This window comes from Xiphophorus maculatus, chromosome 20, assembly GCF_002775205.1.
Source record: "Xiphophorus maculatus strain JP 163 A chromosome 20, X_maculatus-5.0-male, whole genome shotgun sequence".
NCBI lineage: Eukaryota > Metazoa > Chordata > Actinopteri > Cyprinodontiformes > Poeciliidae > Xiphophorus > Xiphophorus maculatus.
This window is the reverse complement of record NC_036462.1, coordinates 14,455,107-14,475,766: the sequence shown is the minus strand read 5'-3', so window position 1 is coordinate 14,475,766 and position 20,660 is coordinate 14,455,107. Positions and strand designations below refer to the sequence as shown.

General features: G+C 41.4%; 1 protein-coding gene across 2 annotated transcripts in view; it reads left to right on the top strand.

The window, feature by feature from the left end:
- pax7 (paired box 7) overlaps positions 1–18,470 on the top strand; it is a 59,593-nt gene extending 41,123 nt beyond the window's left edge. For both annotated transcript variants that reach the window (XM_023325307.1, XM_023325306.1), the window contains exons 8-9: positions 13,582–13,831; positions 15,792–18,470. In XM_023325307.1, coding sequence (XP_023181075.1) covers positions 13,582–13,831; positions 15,792–15,907 — 366 coding nt within the window. In that variant the 3' untranslated portion in view covers positions 15,908–18,470. The remainder of the gene's footprint in view (positions 1–13,581; positions 13,832–15,791) is intronic.
- Positions 18,471–20,660: the final 2,190 nt, after the last annotated feature.

Below are 20,660 nucleotides of genomic sequence, written 5' to 3'. Positions count from 1 at the left end.
TTATTTGTGTTTCTTTTTCTTTCTGGAAGTTTATTTAAATATCTCAAAGTTCAAGGTTTTTTTTCCACATTTTCCTGCATGATGTTTGTGCTTCACTGAGGTGAAATGATTTGAATGCATCCAGATTGCTGTGTGGCATTCCTATCAGTGTCCCAGCATGGAGATGGATGCTCCCGCTGATAGCAAAATCAGAGTTCGCTCACTGGTGCAGCTTCCTGCTGTGCTGGACAGACCTCCTCTCTCCACAAAGCAAAACACTGAAAACCCAAACAATAAACCCAATAAAAAGGTTGACTGTATGCCATTTTTTTCTCTTACCTAATGTCAATCATAAAGCAGAAGTAGCTACATTTTTATTGTAAACCCATTTATTTTTTTCTCCCTTTGTGTATTGGTGGGGAGGGGTGGAAATGAGAAACTGATATTGTAAGTTGCAGACAAAGTCTATTTGCAGGAGATATGCTTGTGCATTGGTATGTGCAGGCCATTCCTTCAAGTGTCTGGCACTGATGGCCTTGCAGTTGCTGTAAAGATTGACAAAAATTCTGTGATTCGAAGTAAATGGGCTGCGGTCGCGAGGTGCCAAATCTGTAATGGAATCCTGCAGCGTTGGGCAGACCCGACAGGAGCCCGCGTCCATCCCAATTCCATGACCCTTCCCGACAGCACACATTTTTGCCCATTACAGGCGGTGGGAGAAAAGCTATCCACACTCCATACCGGCCACTGTCATTGTGGGGTATACAACATGTTTGGCTGGTTGAGGGCGGGGCGGGGGTCGTGGGTGGGGGTCGGGTGGTGGTAGTATATTAAAGGATCGTGAGAGCAAAGCTGTGCCTGGCTGGGCGAAAGGTATGAAACCAGAAGTGTGTTTTGTTGTTGGTCTTGTTTCATTTAGCGGCTCAGCAGGTGTTGGAAAAAGGAGAAAGCAGGGGCATGAAGGACGGGCATCCCTGTATTTTTCAGCCATGCTCAGCTGAACACAAAGGTCAGAGACTATGTGCTCTCTGTGACTGACACTATGAAGCTTTGATTTATTTAAAAATGAGAGAAAAAAGCTGAAATTGAACAGGTTTTACTCATTTTGCTAGAAAAACGTGATTTCCAACAATTGTAATTGTTGGAAAATTTGATGCTTGTCAAATTGTTGTTGCTTTAGCATCTATTCTAAACATAAATTACTGCATGATAGGAACACATGATAAAAGAGGAAAAAAACTACAGAGTAGTTGGTGGGTGTTTGGAATCGGATGATTTTCATCTTGACCAGCTCAGATCAGTCATAGATTTGTTAGAAACTGAAAATCAAGTCTTTTATTCCAATCTGTAAGCACAACTTTCCTCCACTTTACTGATATACTGATGTCAACAACCTTCAAGCCAGGAAGAAGACTCAAATCCTTCTACAATGGAAATATTATTTTGTACAGAGACGTGTCAGGCTGCTTATAATCTTAAAAAGTCCAATACTTTCTGTGGCTAGAAAGAATTTTCCAGATTAGAAAACGTTGGCAATCTTTTGGAAATCTCACTGACTAACTCTACAGGGGGCACCAACAGTTTACATATTGTGATTCTGACATGCTAATAATGCTAATCATGCTAAGCGCTAATACAGGATGTAAAGGACAGTTTCACATGTGTATCCTGTTATCCTTTTATTGTCCTGTGAAATTGTCGTGGTATTTGTATATTTTCAAGTATTTTCAAATACATAAGCAAAACCACTCAGTTACCTCTCAACCAAAACTGCAAAAGTACAAAGTGACCAGTAGGCAACCTATAATTCACTAAAGTTGAGTTTTATTTTATTACAGATCTCTCCCTCTCAGAATCTGGTGGATTTTTTTGTAGTGGTATTTTTAAGTGATGCGAGGAAAGAAAGCTTTGTACATTTCTTGAAAATATACGTTTAGTGTTACACCGAGCATTTTGTTGTTAATATTATTAGGGCTTCAATTAATGCTGAAATCATAACTGTCTAAACTGGCAGATAAAAACGGTCAGACACAACCGGTGATTAGAAATTGGCCACCAAATCTCTGATCTGTCCACATGTAAAGAAAATCAACTGCAAGAAGAGCTGGTAGCACCACTCCAAGACGTGTGTACAACATGCAGGAGCCACAATAACCAGCCATCAGTGGCAGAATGGAAAGTGCATGCCATGGAGGGGTGTTCACAGCTATCCTCTCTCCCTGTAAAGAGGCATGATGGAGCAAGAGAGAAGCTGCTAACTCGATAGGTACGGTGGATATTCCGATAAAGGAAGTTCACAAAGTTTTATGAGAAACTTTTCTTTCCTGTTTTGCAGTTTTGTGAAACTGTTGTGTGTTTTGGAATGACAAGGATGTGTATGTGTGTGAGGAGGGCCTTTGGGCTGTGTGAGTGGGCCGGGCCTACACACACACACAAACACGCACACGCACGCACACATGTACACGGGATCAGAGGCAGAGCGGCTCTCACCCCTGCCTCCCTTTGATCTGTGTCCCCAGGCCTGCCTGCCCGCGCGGCGCTGCACCGTACCACGCACGCTGACACCATGCTCACCAGCGACTCCCCACAACTGTCTGAGCGAGATAAGCCAGGGGAGACTCCAAACTGTGCTGCAGCTCTTCCATTAGCTAGTGCAGGCGCTTCTTTTAAAAATGGGATGAATTATTTTTAAGAAGCTAGCTCTGCTGTTGCCAAAAAAAAAAAAAAAGGAGTGTGGGGAGGGAGGGAGGGAGGGGGTGAATGTACAGAACAATCCGGGGCTCTGGCTTCATTCCGCCTCCCTCCCTGACTTCTAACAAGACATCCTGCACCTGAATACCAATGAGAGGGGGAGATTCATGTAGTCCCCCACATTATTAAAACTTGGGCATTAAGCCTCTCACCGGGCACTGTGTCAGCTGGCAGCCTCCACTGACAACAAATCAAAGGGGATGAGCACATAGCCTGCATTCACAGCTCAGCCACTCGCGGAGCAAGTGGGGGAATACATACTGGTTAATTAGAACTCCCATTAAAACAAATACTGTTTCAATTTGGCAAGTATAAAAAAAGATGTAAGAGGCTTTAAAAAAACAGACCTGCTGTCGGCAGTTGCCAAGAAAATCCAGGGGCTGCAAATCATATCCACTGGCTATACTGTTTCTGAACAGATTATTAGTGTTTTTTAGCTGCTGTTTCGCAACACTTTCGAACTCAGGGGAAATATTTCCACCGTATGTTCCTTTTTCATGAAGCGCAGCTCTGTTGCACGATTGGTTTGCATTTGCCACTTGCAAGTTGTTGATTGATAATTCCGCTTCTCACTATTAAAGCTTTCATTGTGGTTCTTCTGTAGCAGCGCTGCTGCACCTGAGCCATTTGTTGCTCCATCTTTTGAGTCTCAGGAGCAGCCTGAGCGCTGCCATTTTCATGTTCATTCCAAAATATTTCTACTTGGCGCTTGGTGCATTCATAATCTATTTTTCTCACCTACCAACCTTGCTTCCCCTCCACTTGGCGTTCTGTCATCCAGCTATGCCTTCCTTGCCAATGGTGCTCCGCGTTCCCTCTCCTCTCCCCGCCTTCCTCTCCTTGCTCTCCAGCTCTCTCCCCTGGAGAGGCAGCTCTTCTCCCCGCGCCCAGATGAAAGGCTACAGCGGACAATAAAAATGCTATTTAAATGCAAGGGTGTTTGTGTGCGGGTGAGAGATATTTCCCGCTGAAAGTGAGCTGCTGCATCCTGATAAATAGTAAATATAAGGGAATGTGATTTACATTTATCTTGCAGAGGCAGCCAATATGAATTTCAGTAAATCCTGGAAGATGGGGATTTAAGGAGGAAAATGACTGAGGCTGATTCACATGCGGTGTGTCCCACGCAGCTGAGATGCCTATGAGGTGGAGAGTGCAACTGCTTTTATTAAAGTAGAGACGCACACAGACGCCGATCGTATCTAAAACCACTTATTACACACAGGGATACATAGTGGAGATATCCAGGCCTTACACACTCTGCATAATAATAGTAAGAAGAGATGCACCGATCAGACTTCTCGTGGCCGATATCTATTCCCATTTTTCTCTGAAGCCTGTCTTCCAATTTGAACCCATTTTTTTTCTTCTGAGAATAACACATTAAAGAAAAACTGTGTTTCATTTTCTTTGATATATAGCTCATAGTTTTGAATCCAACAGAAACTAAGGAAATTGTGATATTATACAAAGCATTTGCCCCTGAACTTTCTCTGATTTAAAGAGAAATAAATATGAAATAAATGTTGCTGTTGAATGCATTTAAGATGAAAATTATAATTTGTTCTTAGTTTTGATGCATTTATTGAATAGGAAAAATAATTGGAGACATAAATAAAGCTTTTCCTTTCATATTCCCAGCTTTCTTTCGACTGTGATCTGCCATCTTTGATTTTAACTTATTTTAATGTTTCTTTTTTACAGACCCCCATTAAAAGAGAAAACAAATATCCGTTATCGTTTTGATGCAATCTTGGAATGGAAAAAAACAGTTCTAAATGCACCCACAGACCTTTTCTGGCTGTAAATTGTTTCCGTTTCTGTTCAGAATAGAGAATCATTTTCTCTATTCTGTGATCTGCCGATTCTGATTTCAAACGATTTCAGTTTGTCATTCTAAGCAATATGATGGACAAAAGAAAAAAATGCTGCACATTCTTTTTCAGAGATTTTAACTCAAAAAGACTATTAAGATCAGTACCATATATGGCTCCCAAAATGTGAACTGATGTTTATTAAATTACATTAAAAATGCTTCAGTGTGCAAGCTGTTGGTTGATGTGTTCTTGGTTTTGAAGCTTTTTATTAGTAAGAAATAAAAATGCACTGATCAGGCTTTTCCTGACCGATACCAATTTCTGGTGCACTTTGAAGCCAGACATTTCCACTCATTTTCATTCCTAAGGACCAAAACACATAAAAGAGAAAACATATATAAACGACAGGTTCCTGGATATAGGCAGTATTTGAGTTCAACAGAAAATGAAGGAACTACAGCATTATCATTTATTACCTCAAACATCTGCCCTAACCATTTTATAATGTTAGAAACTTTAAAAAAGCTATTTCTGATGGACAGAAATTAGTGGGTGTTCTTACTTTTGATCCAAAAATCAGATTTTTTGATTACTCTTTCTAGTCGATGGACTTATGCATCTCTGATAATAATAATTATGATAATAATGATAATGGAGGGAAACTGTTGAGTGATTGGGGTCGGGATGCAGCAGGTCTGGGGCAGCTGGGTAGGAACCTGCAGTGAGCAGCCAACGTTTGGGATGTTGTCCGGCTGCATGTGGTTCCTGTTAGTTCCAGATGCCACTCTGACAGGTGCATAGCTGTGATTAATAGTCTCCGACTTTGTCTCTCAGCCATTCTGTCGCTTCTCCCCTTCTGTCTCTGTCTCTCATTGGTTCATCTCTGTGTTTTCAGCACAGAAATAAGAAATAAAAACGAAACAAGCCCAGGAGCGTCGTTATTGACATTGAGCTTCATTTGAATTGTCTCTCTTCGTCTCCCCTTCCTGACAATACGATGAGAAAACATGGAGGTTGGAGGGTCCTCAGCTGGTTGTCACATGCAGCAGCTTTCCCCTCTCAGTCTCCAGCTGAGAGCTATTTCACTATTTATTTACATGTAATTATGGCTATGAGGTGCAGATATTAACACTGTCAAGAACAATTTGACCTGACATTTTTCACTAGACCTGGCCCCTGCTGTTTTCAGCAAACAACCTCCTCTACTCCTGCTCCTCCTCCCTCACTCCCTCAGTCCACCTCGCCTTCCTGCTGGAGCTCCCCTCTCTCTCTCTCTCTCTCTCTCTCTTTCTCTTTCTCTCTGCGCGCACACACTGGCCCCGCTTCGCTGAAACCACTCTCCTGGAATCAGAAAATTTGCCGTTTAATTTAGAAAGAGGCGTCGGCGCGAGGTGCTGAAGAGTCGGAGTCTGCATGTGTGTGCAGAGAGAGGGAGAGGAAGTGGGAGAAGAGGGAGGAGGGGTGTCTCTTGTTCCCAATGGCTGAATCCATCCCATAGTTACTCAAGCATATCACTAGCAGAGAATAGAGGATTGCTCCCCACACGTTCTCCAATTGCAGTCCAATAGACGGCATATTAACCTCTGGTTAGCGCGGGGCCGGGTTTATAGCTCAGACTGGGGGACGTTTAGGAGGGAGGGGGAGAGGGGGGCGTCCTGCGGCTCCAACAGCTGGGCTTTCTTCAACAATGAGGCGAACATGACCAAACGTGGACTCGAGTGGATTCAGCTTGATAGTAATTTGCAAAGAAGAGACGAGAAGAAGTGTGGACAGGCCTAACATAAATATGAATTATGTTTCATTTCCACTCATTTAGGCGTCTTTTGTGTTGCATAAACAGCTCAGATAGAAGAGACGGAGGCGCGGAGTGGATAACACGTTGTGAGGAGTGACAGCTTGTTTCAATGCCCGCTAATCGTCCTCATCTGTGCCTGACTTGTCAATGCCCAGATTCTGTCACTGCCAATCAGCCACTTAATTGAACACAATTAGCACCCCCTCCCCTCCGGTCTCTACCCCCTCCCTCCATATGCAATACATTCTTCAAAGCCCTATTTCTCTCCCTGCAGCACCACATCCTCCACCCTTCCTCCCGCTCTACCTCTTCGTCCTGCGTTGCAGCCGTTTGAGGACACGTTTCAGTTTTTATTAATGTGTCGCGGCCAATTAACGCAGTGGCACGCAGGCCGGGGCCCGTCATCTGCTGCCTGCCACCGGCCTGGCTATCTGCTGCAGCCCCCTTTAGCCGCCCCCTCGCACCTCCTCCAACCGTGACCAAAACGCTTTAATTCAATTTATGCAATCACTGTTATTTTTAAATAGTCATTTTGTCTGCTCAGATGAGGGGCCTTACTGCCCGCTGGGCCGGTCCTCTCATGTGAGGGATGAAGTGGGGGAAGGGCGGTCTCTACCAGAGACTTACTAACTTTTAGGGAGAAACATAAGTAAGGAACTGAAGGGATATTTTAATATTTTTGATAAAGTTGATAACTGTTGATCCTGGAGGCTGGCAGAGGGCCTAGACCAAAAAACACTTCTCCTAAATATCTAAGAGCAGTTTATCATAAATCTTGACCTCAACAACTTTATTTCTTACCATCTTCTTCCTCTGCCTGCTTCCTGTCTACTGCAGTTAAAGACCCCTAATGCCAGAAAACAAATCTTTAAAAGAACCAACTGTTTCCAAACTGTCAAGCAGTTTTAATGCAAAAATTGTTTTTATGAATGCTTGAAGCTTTGTCATGTCTGTCTATCTATCTATCTATCTATCTATCTATCTATCTATCTATCTATCTATCTATCTATCTATCTATCTATCTATCTATCTATCTATCTATCTATCTATCTATCTATCTATCTATCTATCTATCTATCTATCTATCTATCTATCTATCTATCTATCTATCTATCTATCTATCTATCTATCTATCTATCTATCTATCTATCTATCTATCTATCTATCTATCTATCTATCTATCTATCTATCTATCTATCTATGACTAAGTACACCTTCTTGCTGTAATATTTTCAACAAACAATTGTAATAGCAACAACAAATACCAAAGTGTATTTATAGTATGTTTAGTGTGTAATCACTGAGAATAGTTGTCTATTATGATTTATGAACAGCTATCAGCTCTCCAAAGAACGTCTACTACAGAGAGGCTCCATCCAGTTGACTGAATGTCTTATTGGCAGGCAGTGTGCTGTTCTGACAACTGCAAAAAGAAAAATCTAAACAAATATACTCCTTCAGTGTACACAATATTATTAACGCATATCCTGATATTCTGATGATACGCGGTGAAACTCTTATTTAGAGGTCCATTCTGAAGAATGCAGAGTTCTGAAAACCTAAGAAAAACGGAGACCCTGAAAATGAAAAATGTTGCATATTTCTATGATATGTTTAACAAATGTTCTTTTATTAATTATTAGATTAGATGTCAGTTTACTGACTTTTAACTGAAACCTAGTCTAGTCCTATATAGTCATTTTGATTTGCCAGAGTCATGTTTGTTACTGAAACAACTTTGGGAATTTTATGACTTTTTCACTAAGAGTAGCTCCAGTACACATTCTTCAAACCATTGGTCCTGCATTGACTAACTGAGCATCAGCTAATGTATTAAATTAATTGATTTTTGGTATGGGCTGCACAGTGGAGCAGTTGGTAGCACTGTTACCTGGCATCAAGAAAGTCCTGGGTTCGATTCCCAGCCCGGGGTCTTTCTGCAGGGAGTTTGCATTCTGCACGGAGTCTCCCTGTGCATGCATGGGTTCTCTCCGGATACTCCGGCTTCCTCCCACAGTCCAAAAACATGGCTGTTAGATAAATTGGACTCTCTAAATTTTCCTTAGGTGTGAATGTGTGTGTGCCTGGTTGTTTGTCCTGTGTTGCACTGCGACAGACTGGCGACCTGTCCAGGGTGACCCCACCTCTCGCCCGGAACTTTAGCTGGAGATAGTCCCAGTGTCCTGACCCCACTAGGGACAAGGGTGTAAGAAAATGGATAGATGGATTTTTGGTATGTATATGCCTGAAAACATGAACTAACAGTACTTTATTAGTCTATAAAAAATATATTATTCTTCAGTTCAATCAAGCTTGGTTTTGGTCTACAACTTCAACAGAGTGTGCTGGATTTGCTGTTAAAATATATGAAGAAAAATGGAGAACTACTGATATTCGAGATATATCTAGTTTTAAAAACTGCAACCCATCACAAATATATACTTATTATAATATATGTATTTAAATATATTGCATGAACAATTCTGAAGTGTCCCATTAGGCTTTTTTTTTTTTTTTTCAAATAATTTGAAATAGCGAGAAAGAAAAAGACGTCTTTATTATCATGTGTCCATTTGGGCTTTTTCCAAAGTCATCCACTTCCCAGGAACTGTAAGTGCTTCTGTGTCACTTCTGGGTCACAGAATTAAACACTTTTCTCTTCCTGTAATCACACCCTCAGGACTGGCCTTCAAATATTGATCTCAAATTCAGTGTCATCCGTGTGGATCTTTAATCGTTCCCCGCTGCTGAGCGGGTATCAGCTGGGCAGATCTGCTAAGGTGCACAATGCTGTTCTGCAGCACCCAGATAACTTGCAGACATTTGGAGTGCTCGTTTTTTTCCCAGCCCGTCTGCCCCGGTGACCTGCGCCTAACTTAAAGGTACATCTCGGGGGCATTTTGATTTGGGCAGAGCGGGGAGGTATCGGTGACAGAGGAACTAATCCAGTATTGCACAGATTAAGAGTATTTGTGGAAGTGGGGTGTGTTGGCGCTGGGGATGGAACAGAAGGGGTTCCTATCAGCTCTCCAGGCAGGCTGGCCCTCAGGCCAACACAGTCCTACAGGAGTCTTTGTACTTCCCAAAGCCTCTACTTTCCTCTCACTCACCTTCTCTTCTGTCTTCTCTCTATATTTGGCTATCAGGTTCACAGCTCTCCATTTTCTGTCAATGTATTGGTGAATTCATGCTGTTTTAATCCAGGTTGAAACCGCCTTCTTATTAAGACCAGGTGCATGTGTGGAAGTTCTGATATGCGTTTCTGACAGTTTTAGAAGCATTCAATCAAATTATTATTTTCTATAGTACAACTCCTTTGAAATATTTTTTTAAAGTGAAATAACACCAACAAAAAATCCATAATAGTATGTATTCCAAAAAAAATAAATCTTGTCTGGCAGCTGTTTTAATTTTTTGTGTATAGCCACTTTGCTCTGTCTGTATCACATTGTTTTCTTCTTGCATAAACACCAACAAAGAAAAACTAATCAAACATTCACGCAAACAACAACAAAAAAAATGTAATTTGACTGCTAAAGAAATTAGTTAGCTGTGAAAAGGGTCCCTTTTTGTCTCAAGTCTGCTATTTATTTATCTGAAAGGATGCACATTGTATCAATTTACACTTCCCCATTTAGTTTGCCACAGGCCGCAGGGCTCAGAAGTTGAGAGAATTAATTACTTTTTTATTATTATTTATAAAGTAATCTATCTGTAGAGAATGAGAGGGGGAAAAAAAGAAAAGAGAAAAGGGGTGGGTGAGGAGAGAAGGGGCTGTGTGTCTTTGTGAGTGTGATTGTGTGAGAGAGAGACAGGGAACGCCCTGGAGCATTGTCCTTTAAACTGGGTCCTGGCTCACATTATCTCCCAAACCAGCACTCACACAACGTCGCACAACAAACGAACTGCAGGCTGCTGAGGACGCTGCATATGCAGGCGGTGGAGGAGGAGGAGGAGGAGGAGGAAGGAGGGAGACATGAAGGAAGAAAACTCTGCTATGTACGAGAATGTTAGGTTTCTTACAAACAGCTTTTTGTTAATTTCATACATGTGCATTGCTCAGCATTTATAGCATAAAAATTAAAAAGTGTTAGAAAAATGTTAAATTTGATTTTATCAACATCCAACATCCTTAAAAAACTATATTTTACATGTATAACCTTTGTAAATCACACATTTATAACATATTCTCATATCTAAAAGATAATTTAAAATATATTATAATTTGCTTGATTTATTTTTATATCATTCATTCGACTTTGATTTGACATATTAGTAAGGTTCTAAATGATTATGCATTTATAGAACCTGCAGCTAAATGCATAATTATTTAAAAAAACAAAACAAGCAGTCTCAGTGCTGCTTGGTTAGGTGGTTAGGTTTAGATGCCAAACAAAGCTTGGAAACACAGATGGTGTCCTCTACTTGGACTCAGACGTTCTCCAAAGTTCCCATTTAGAAACACTGTGAGAACTTCCCCTGAACTTGTGAGATTCAGACTAAAAGAGTTGGAGCCTCTCTGAGTCCAACATAAACATTTAAAACAGCATGATATTCATAATCTAAGCTGTTTACCAGAGGTGACGATGCTTCTGAATAACTTCTATTTGTGGACATTTATTTTGTTCTATAACACAAAAATGGAGAAAAATACGTTGCTACTATCCTGTGTTACATTTACCAACAGAGCAAATACAAGCGGCTCTACGACTTCCAAGGAGAACTCATCCCAACCTAAGACAGCAAGACAGGAAACATATCAACATAATAATAAATTTTTTTATATTTAAAGCAAAAGAAAAAAAACAAAAAACTGTGTTTTAAAAAGACCTGCATTTCCATACTCACCTGTTGCTGCACGCTGAAAGAAATCTCCTTAATTTTTCCCTGTTCTTAGTTTGGAAAAAAGTGGTAATCCCAATAAACTGCAGACTACTTTAAAAATGTAACAGCAGATGATTAGACGCCCCATGCAGCTTCAGAGACCGCACAAAGGTGAAAAAGTGCAATGCATAGTAGCAAGGAATGAACATTTTCATTCAGATTTTGCATTTTAATAGTTATTACACTGTGGTGTTTACCCAAGGTTATCACGCTGAGACAATGTCAAACTGACCGTTGTTTATTCAGAAAGTTTTAAAAACTTTTGGAAAATCTTAAAATTTGAATCAGGAAAAATTATGAAATGTTAAAAACTCATTGGAGTCTTATTCACTAAGATTTAACATCAGTGCTCTAAACACTAATGGAAATATGCTCACCATCATTTAGTACCTGTAAAGTTTGATGTTGAAGGTAAGAATAAAAAAACATCAAGATGCAAACGTTATATGAGCTGAAGCCCTTTCTGACTAAACTTGCACATTTCAAAGACGAGTGAAGATGTAATTAAAGACGACAGCTGTAGGTCAGGCTGCAGCCTGAATCCTGACAGTCAGCTTCACCCTCTATCTGATCCTTCATCAGGCTTAAAGTATTGTGCTGAAACTGTATTGATTTTTATTTAGCAGTGTGAACACAAACCAAATGAGAATCCCACCTTTCCAATGACATGTACCCTTTCCCCTCAAGGAAAACTTGAATTATTAACCAAGAATCTTCCTTTTTTTTTCTTCATGAGGACGTCTGAAGGATACTGTCGCATCCGCCAGCTCTTGTCACACTCTGCAGCTAGCTCCGTCCCAATTTGCTAAAATAGCAAAACTGCATCCCGCCAATGATAAGAAGTCATCTTCTCTTGAAGAACTTTTATGAGCATGAATAATGATTGGGCCAATTGTTGGCTATTCTGTTTAATAAGGAAGCGATGTAATCGAGCTTTAATTAGCCAGAAACTGAAATGGACTCATGCCCTCCAGCTGCCTCTCTCAGGACACTTCCCTCCTTCCCATTTCACTTTCAGCAAACCACCCTCCTCTTCCAGCTCGGCATGTTCAGCTCCATATGTGAGGAAGCAAAACATGTGTCCGACACGAAGAGGGCCATGAATCTCTCTCTTATAGATAAATGTCACATGCTTTGTCCGCAGATGTGGAGGGGAGGTGGTGGGGGTTTCCTTACTGATAGAATTAACATGTGGAAGTGACTAACCAGCCTTTGTGTTTCTGATGTGCTGCGGGTGCTTCATATTTCCAGGGAGGCCCTTAGAAATGATTAATTTGCAGAATGTGGTTAATTTCCCCTCTCAGCGGGATAACTCCTGGCCTGTGCACGTCCAACCGTTTTCCTTACCCCTTGTTTTGCTGCATGCTGGAACGTATGAGCATGTGCCGGTTTGTGCATGCATGCTTGCAAACATATGTGTGGGAGTGTATCAGTCCCTGTTTAACTACCTCCATGATGGGCTAATTGGTTTAGCAGCAAAGGGGCCAAAGGCCAGTGCAGCATAGCGAAGCTCAACATGAACCTGATGTTGAAAGGAAGAGAGAAGCATGTGTGGGACAGTTCCTATCTGTATTTTTTTTTCAAACAAAACCTTTTCTCTCCCACAAACCCAGAAAGAAACTTGCAGCATGAGGAAAACTATATTTTTCGCTTCATATGAGAGGAGACGTAATCTCTTCCATTTCAACATAATTTGAGACCTTCCTCTGACGAATGTCACTAGCTATTACACTAATCTACTATATTGAAATGGGAGCTTTTATGCATTATCAATAATATACACGCTGTAATGTTCAAGGCGAACTCAAACTTGCAGGATCAGTGGCCCCCTTCACTTGGGTTTGTGGTGCCTACTTTGTGCAGGGATCTGAGGGGATCATTTACCAGTTCCAACTCCATTACTATTCATGAGATGGGTAGGCCAGGGGCGAGGGATTAGGGACTCCCTTGGTGCTTGTTGTGCCACAGGCTTGGGCTCAGGCCTCAGGCTCTGGGACACAAGCTGTCTGGCAAGGATGGTGGGTCTATTATCATACTGGGACCCTTCTGTCCCACCGTAGAACAGTTACTGTCAGGACCAGCTAATGGAAACAGTCTCCTGTTCCTTTTCTCTGTTTTCCTTAACCTCAACAACCTCCTTGTTCTCTTTCACTTGCTCCAAAAAGAGATGGAGAAGTTTCTTTCCTCATTTTAAAGTTTGAAACGATGTACTTCTTTTGACTTTCTTCGCCACAAAGTGCAAAAGTTGGTGTTACACTCGCAGGGAGGAAAGAAACAAAATATTTCTGAACTCTGTCACTCCTTTGGTCTCAGATGGTCTAACATTCAAACATCTTCCTCTTCCTCTCCCTCCAGGTGATGAGCATCCTGAGTAACCCCAGCGCTGTACCCTCGCAGCCGCAGCACGACTTCTCCATCTCCCCCCTTCACAGCAGTCTGGAGAGCTCCAACCCCATCTCAGCCAGCTGCAGCCAGCGCTCCGACACCATCAAGAGCGTAGACAGCCTGGCTTCCTCCCAGTCCTACTGCCCGCCGACCTACAGCGCCACCAGCTACAGCGTGGACCCCGTCACCGCGGGATACCAGTACAGCCAGTACGGCCAGAGTAAGCAAACCTTTACTTGCTCTGTTTCTGTCTTTAAAGAGCTTCACTTAAGCATTCATCGCAGGATTTTTGCATTTTTATTTTATTGGGATTTTAAGTGATTGACCAACAAAAAGCAGTCCTTAACTGTTCTGACTGTTTTCACAAGCACACATCTAAAAAGTGTGGCATGCTTTTATTTCCCACTCCACTGTGAATAGTTTTTAGGAATCCCCTTTAATTCCTAAAATAATAAAACTTTATCAGTTTTACTAATTAATCTTTGCATAGTAACTCGTATTTAGTTGAACGGAGCAGTTAGGAAAAGATCCCCACAGCATAATGCTGCCTCCACCATGTGTGGTGGGGATGGTTAGTATTAGACAGAATGAAGAGCACATTTTGTGAACATAGATCTTCAAGTATTGCAGTAGATTCTGAATTAGATCAAGGTCCAGACTTTGACTGGGACATTTTCATGCTTTATTTCATTCTATTCCATTATAACTCTATCTACATGTTTGGTCTTCCTGAAGACCGGCCCAGTCTCTAGAGCTTGGCAGTTAGTAGGAAGTTTTCTCTTAGCATTGCTCTGAGTTTAACTTCCATTGAAAAAGTCATTGTTACTCCAGAGCAACAATGGGACTCTGGGCTACTTCTGTGACCGATGTTTTCCTTGCCCAGCCTGTTGGTTTAGGTAGGCGACTGTCTTATTAAGTTCAGAATAGTGCCATATTTCTGAAGACGCATTGGGTCAAATAGAGTTTATTGAGAGGTAACAGAGTAAAAGGGTGCTGGATCTAAAAACATGCCACAAGTTTCAAAATGTTGCAACCCATCCATATGTTTCTGTCAGTCTCATTGTTTGTTGGATTATCACACAAAATTCCAGGACAATATGTTGAAGTTAGTGGTTTGTAATGTGAGAATATATGTTAAAAAGAAAAAATTGGAAAAATATGAATCCTTGAGCAATGCATGGTAAAGAGGTGATGCCTCCTGACCTTTCCAACCCTGGGTTGTGAAGGCATACACGTGCTCTTGATAAAACCCACCCTGCCCCCCTTTCTCGTGCTTCCACCTCCATCCTGGTGCAGAGCTACCTCAGTCACACCCCACTCCACTTGGATGGGAAAGGGAAGAGGGCCACTTCAAAGGACGGCACGCCCTCGGGGCCCGCAGTGTCCTCTTGCCCACCTCTCGTTCTCTCGTCTGCATCACGCACACACATGCGTGTCCCCCTCAGGACAGGAAAAGAGTTTGCTTTATTAGATTAGCATAATTGACTGATGCTGTCACAGCCATTCATGAGAGCTAAAATGAAGCACACTTCCCCAAACAAGGCAGCCAGCAGCAGCTATCTGACATTTGTTTGTTATTTACGTGGAGGTTCCAGCGTTGACGGGGCGCTTTGTGCATTGAGGATCTGCACAAGCGAACCCGTAACAGTCTGTTACGTTTCGGGGTGTGTGTGTGTTGTGTGTGTGTGTGCGTGCTCAGTGGAGGAAACTGATGGCAGCACGGATGTGATCTGATGTGAGGTTAATTAAGATGGTGATTGAGCACAGTGGATGGGTAATGAATGGAGGGGAGAGGAAAGAGATGCTGTCTGACGATGAAAATGATCGGCCATGTGGAATGTGGAGGGCATGAAATCGGAGATGCCAGTAGTAATGAAGACTGGCACACAGAACACACACGGGGACCCCTGTGACTGACAGCATGGAGACTCCACCAGGATGCACATGCTCCGTGCCAGCAGCGTGCCAACCTCAGACAAGTGACAAGGGAGGGGTTTTTATCTTTCACTCTAGCTGTCTGAATTGTTTTTTATTTGACTCAGTCTTCTCTGCCACAACTTGTTTCAGACTTAATCAGAGAGATGAGATGAGAGCGAGTGGGACGTGGGCTGCTGAGGTCCACCACCTGTCTCATGCGTGTGTGTGCTTTTTTTCCCCTCTTCTCACTGTTTTCTGTGCAGCCGCCGTGGACTACCTGGCTAAGAACGTGAGCTTGTCCACCCAGAGGAGGATGAAACTCGGGGACCACTCGGCAGTGCTCGGGCTGCTGCAAGTGGAGACGGGACAGGCCTACTAAAGAGGCCCCTGACGCATCCTCCACTTCCTGTCTCTCTGTTTCGCCCGCCTCTGCCTCTGCCTCAGCTTGCTTCACGCTCTTCATCAAGCCTGGACTCCAGGTTGCCTCTCTCCTGCCCCGCCATGACGTTGGAGAAAGTGACGCTTTTGGGGAATTCAATCGCTTCTTCAGGCAGTCTCCAATCCTTAAAGCCTTTTCAGCTCCGAGGGCCCAAACAGGACCCCTAGGATGGCGGATCTGCGTCGGCTTGGACTCCTTTTTTGTCATGGCTGCAGTCCAATACACATTTAGAGCCATCAACAACATGTACTTTGACCTTGCTGTTCATAGTAGTTAACACAGCCAACATCATTTGAGTAACTCTTATTCCTTGTTCCTTTTTTGATATTGTTAAGCTTATTGTTGCTGTTATATGATTATGGTTAATGTGATTTTTGTTGTTCGAATCCATTTGTATCTCTTTTATCTGTTTGATGTCGGAGCGCTAAAAGACACACACAAAAAAACACACAGAGGTTGACTGAGACGACACGGAAGCGAGTGTTTGTTGTGTGTGCATGTACGTTCGCGTGTCGGCACATTCACACTAGAGGAGATGATTGTTTTCCAAGCTGCTGCTCCCCAAGCTCCAATGCTCATGAGCGATTTGACCTTCCCACTTTCATATTCCTCTTGACATTCCTAAAGAACTTGGCCACTCGGTGGGAAGTCTGGCTGGATGGATTCAGCAGGGAATTTAAGCAGCATATTGGCGGCCAATAGCTCCCCCCCTTTCCTCCTCATAACCTCCATCCCATCCTTAGCCGCGGCCCACAGGGAAAGGGGGACATTGTTTGCAAAAACAGGATTGGGGAAATTAATGTGTTTTGAAATATGGACCTTGCCAAGGAGGGCTAACTCACTTAAACCACCAGCTTCCTTCCTTCCCCCACTCCCCAGAAAGACCATCTTCCGGGGAATCCTGTGTTTGGCTTTAGCACTGTAAAGCTGATTAAAATCACACAAATATAATGTCAAAGCTAATTCACAGTGACCCTTTTCCATTAATAGCCCGGCCTTTCGGTTCCTTTTCCCATTTTGTAAAAATGCACCTTCAGTTCATTTCCACTTCCTGAATTTTTACAAGCATTCCTTCGAAGCATTCCTCATGATCCGTCTATAAAAAAATATAGAAGAGCATTCCAGCGTTTTCTGGTTCTGTTGTGAGATTAGAGAGAAGACAAGCTGTGCCATTCACATGCGCTCTGGAAAATCACATAATCCAGTCAGCTGTGAAAGGGCACAGGTAACGCCGCTGATTGGCCCCCCACTTCGGTTTGGACCGGAGCCTTGGTCTGTAATCCTCCAGTTTTGACGAACTTACCACAATGTAAAAAAAGAAAGGAGTAAAGAAATTAAATAGTTAATATGAGACATTGGTGTAGCACTCATAGTTGACTTTTGAGATGACGGAGGATCAGGTGTTCCTTGTAGGTGTTAATACTTTTACTGACATCACTGTCTGCAGAGGATTCTGTCCTTTGTCGCCTTTAAAAATAGTGAAAAAAACCCATACATTTCCAGGAGCAGATTGTGTATTGTTTGGTTATAAAGAGTATGTTTTATACTGAAATAATGAGTGGGAGGTCAGGGAGGAAACTCTGATAGTAAATGTTTTATTTGAGTTTCTTTAACCGGTCTTTTTTCTGTTTCTGTTGGTTTTTTTTTTTTTTTTGTATTTAATTGGTTAAGTTGTTTGAGCCAAAAAGAAAAAGCTTTTGTTACTGTTTTTGACCCACATGAGAATGAATTTGTATAAATTAGTAAAGTATAAATTGCATTGAAAAAGTGTAAAGGTAAACCGTGTTAAGAAGTATCAAAATGAGCTCAGATAAAAAAAAAAAAAAAAAAGGCAAAGCTTGGTTTCTCAGATGGACTCCCGCCTGGACCACAATGTAAATTTAAAGAGTGGCTTCACCTGCCGGAGAGTTTCTACCAGAAGGTTTCACAAACTGATTATGAATGGACCACGGACCTAACCCCACCCGCACTCAGAGCCATTTTGGTTGTGGCTCATGTTGACGGATGTGAGTGACAGTAAAGCCCCTCCCGAGGGCGAGGGGTGAAACTGAAGAGTCAGGTTTTCATTTGTGGACCAATAAGACTTCAGGAGAACAACGCGACGCTGACTCCGCACTGAACGGCAGCAGCTGCTGCTGCTCCACTTAGACACCTCACTCTTGTACATTTTAAACCTGAAGAATTTTAGAATTGTCTTTAGTGTATTGAGCCCATTTCTAACACTTGGATATTTAAGGCATACAGCTCCTTATTCTTCCTCCTCCTCTTCCACTTCCTCCTGTCTCTTTGAGCCCTAACCTGTTTTAGTTGCTTTCTGACATCTGTGCTTTGCTTTACTCCTCTTTCTGTTCCGCATGTGTGTATATTATCATGGTATAATTTATTCTGCTGTATGAAGTATTAGAGTAGTGGGAAACTTGTATTGGTATTTACTACCTTCAGCCTGTTGGTGTGTTTAATGTAACACTGGCGTAACTGTTATCAATTAAAGATCCAAAACTGACTTCCTGTGTGTTTGATTGCTCAGTAAATCCTGCTAGGTTTGTCATATAATTGATTAAAATATGACAAAAACAAAAACAAAAAAGTGATGCCTTTTAATGTATAAATAGTCTGGTCTTTACCAAGTCCTAAAGTTATTTAAATCTTTTTTTGTCCCAAGTGTGAAAAACAAAAAAAATAATAAAATTGAAAGCTTAAGGAAAAACCACAAAGAAAAACCAACATCTTGGATAATTACAATGTATGCAAATTCCTGGAGTTGTATTGATCGGGTGCCCTTTCTTTTTCAATAAATAAATATCACAGATGCAAAAATATGGTAAAATACTAACTTCTTTATCTTAAAATTGTTTTAGGTTTGTTGTTTGTTTTATTTCAACAATTAAATGTTTCTAAAAAATGCTGGGTTGGACAGGCCTTTACTCAAACAGAAAATTAATTGATAAAAACATTTTTCTAATTCATGAATCAAAGCACGTGTTTCTAAATGTGATCTGAGTTTTACTGTACTCAAAAGAAAGTACAATAAGGGGTAGAAAAGTTATTTTTTACGCTGAAAAAAGGTTTTATGTTGGGAGTTAAGGTTTTGATGCATTTACTTAACAAGAAACTGAGATTTTGATCTTGGAAAATTGGCAACTAATTATTGTCACCTTTCAATTGCATAAGTACTAACACATAAGGTTAGTACTTATGTGTCATTAATGCAAACATGGTGAAGTCTTTTTTTATTATTTAAAGCCTTGAAACATGATGATCCTGGTAGAAAACCTGCAAGTACTTTATCTAAAGTAGTTCAGCAAAGTGAAAGCAGCATCTGAAGGAATTATTACCTTAAGGAGTAATTTTTCCCCTCTTGAGAATTATGCAACAAGTCATTGACAAATCATCTATCCGTCCACAAAGCTTACACACGTGTGAGTGTACGTCCTCCTTGTGCATTCAACCGCATTCATGGGGGTCACTGGGCCACCATTGACTTTTTGGAGTGCTGTTGATGTGATTAGCGAGTGATGAGAGCTCAGACGTCTGAGAGGGAGACACACAGATAGCGTGTGCGTCTCACCGCAGCTGTAGGAAGTAATTCATTCTGCCCGCTGACCAGCAACGCTCGTCTCAGCCCGCTGTCGGCCAGGGAATGCAGCCTGCAAATCTCTGTGGTATGGTGTGAATGTAGGGGAACTAACCGGTACGGTATGGCAGCATCCGCTGTGTTTTATATTACATGACAGAACACAGGAGCACATTTAGTCTTTTACCAACAGCACTGCTGGAGACGTGTCAAACACGCCTTAGGTATGTTCTTTTAGTCCTGGCTTACTTTTAGGAACATTTCATCATGCCGGATGTGACAGCAGACGTTACATAGCGCAAAACAGCATTTTTTACAAATAAAAATCTGTGTACATTTAGATTCATCCCCTTTACTTATGATGCCACTAAATAAAATACAGTGCGAACAATTGTCTTCATCTTATTAGTAAACTGTGTTGGTCCATCATCTAAATTCCCAATAAAACACATTAAAGTTTGTCATTGTTCTTCCATGATCAGCTTCCCTGTCTCAGTGAAGACAAGCATCCCCAAAGCATTATGCTGCCACCACCATATTTCACAGTGAGGATTGTGAAGTAGAGGGGATTTACAGTGTTATTTTTTCTGCCCCACATTGCCCTGGTCTCAGTTATTTTAGTTGCAATAGATCTTATTTAGAGGCATCAGTGTAAATGTGGCTGAAGACAAATACATCCATAAGTTAATATTTACATCCACTTCATAATTACACACTACTTTATCTTCACCTGATGTATTTTATTTTTGATAAAATACAATAAGGTTTTTGATGGGGAAGTGGTAAAATATGAAATCGTTAAAGAAGAATAGTAATGTAACTGGTTAAATTCATTTTTTTTTAAAAAAAAACAATAAATTCTAACTATTAAGAATTAGCAGGATGGGCCAACATTATGAGAAAAAATAAACTGTGAAAAGAAGCCATTGTTGATCTACCTAAACTTTATTTATTTGAAAATGGAAAGAATAATATTCCTTTTAGACTGTAAAATAAACTGTGGTGCTTTCATTGAGATTTGAGTGTTAATTGAAAACAAATTATAAACTTAAAAAGCCAGCCACATTCCAAACCAGGTTTCATCTGTCAGTGAGTTCAGAAGGTAAAAACAGATCTCCT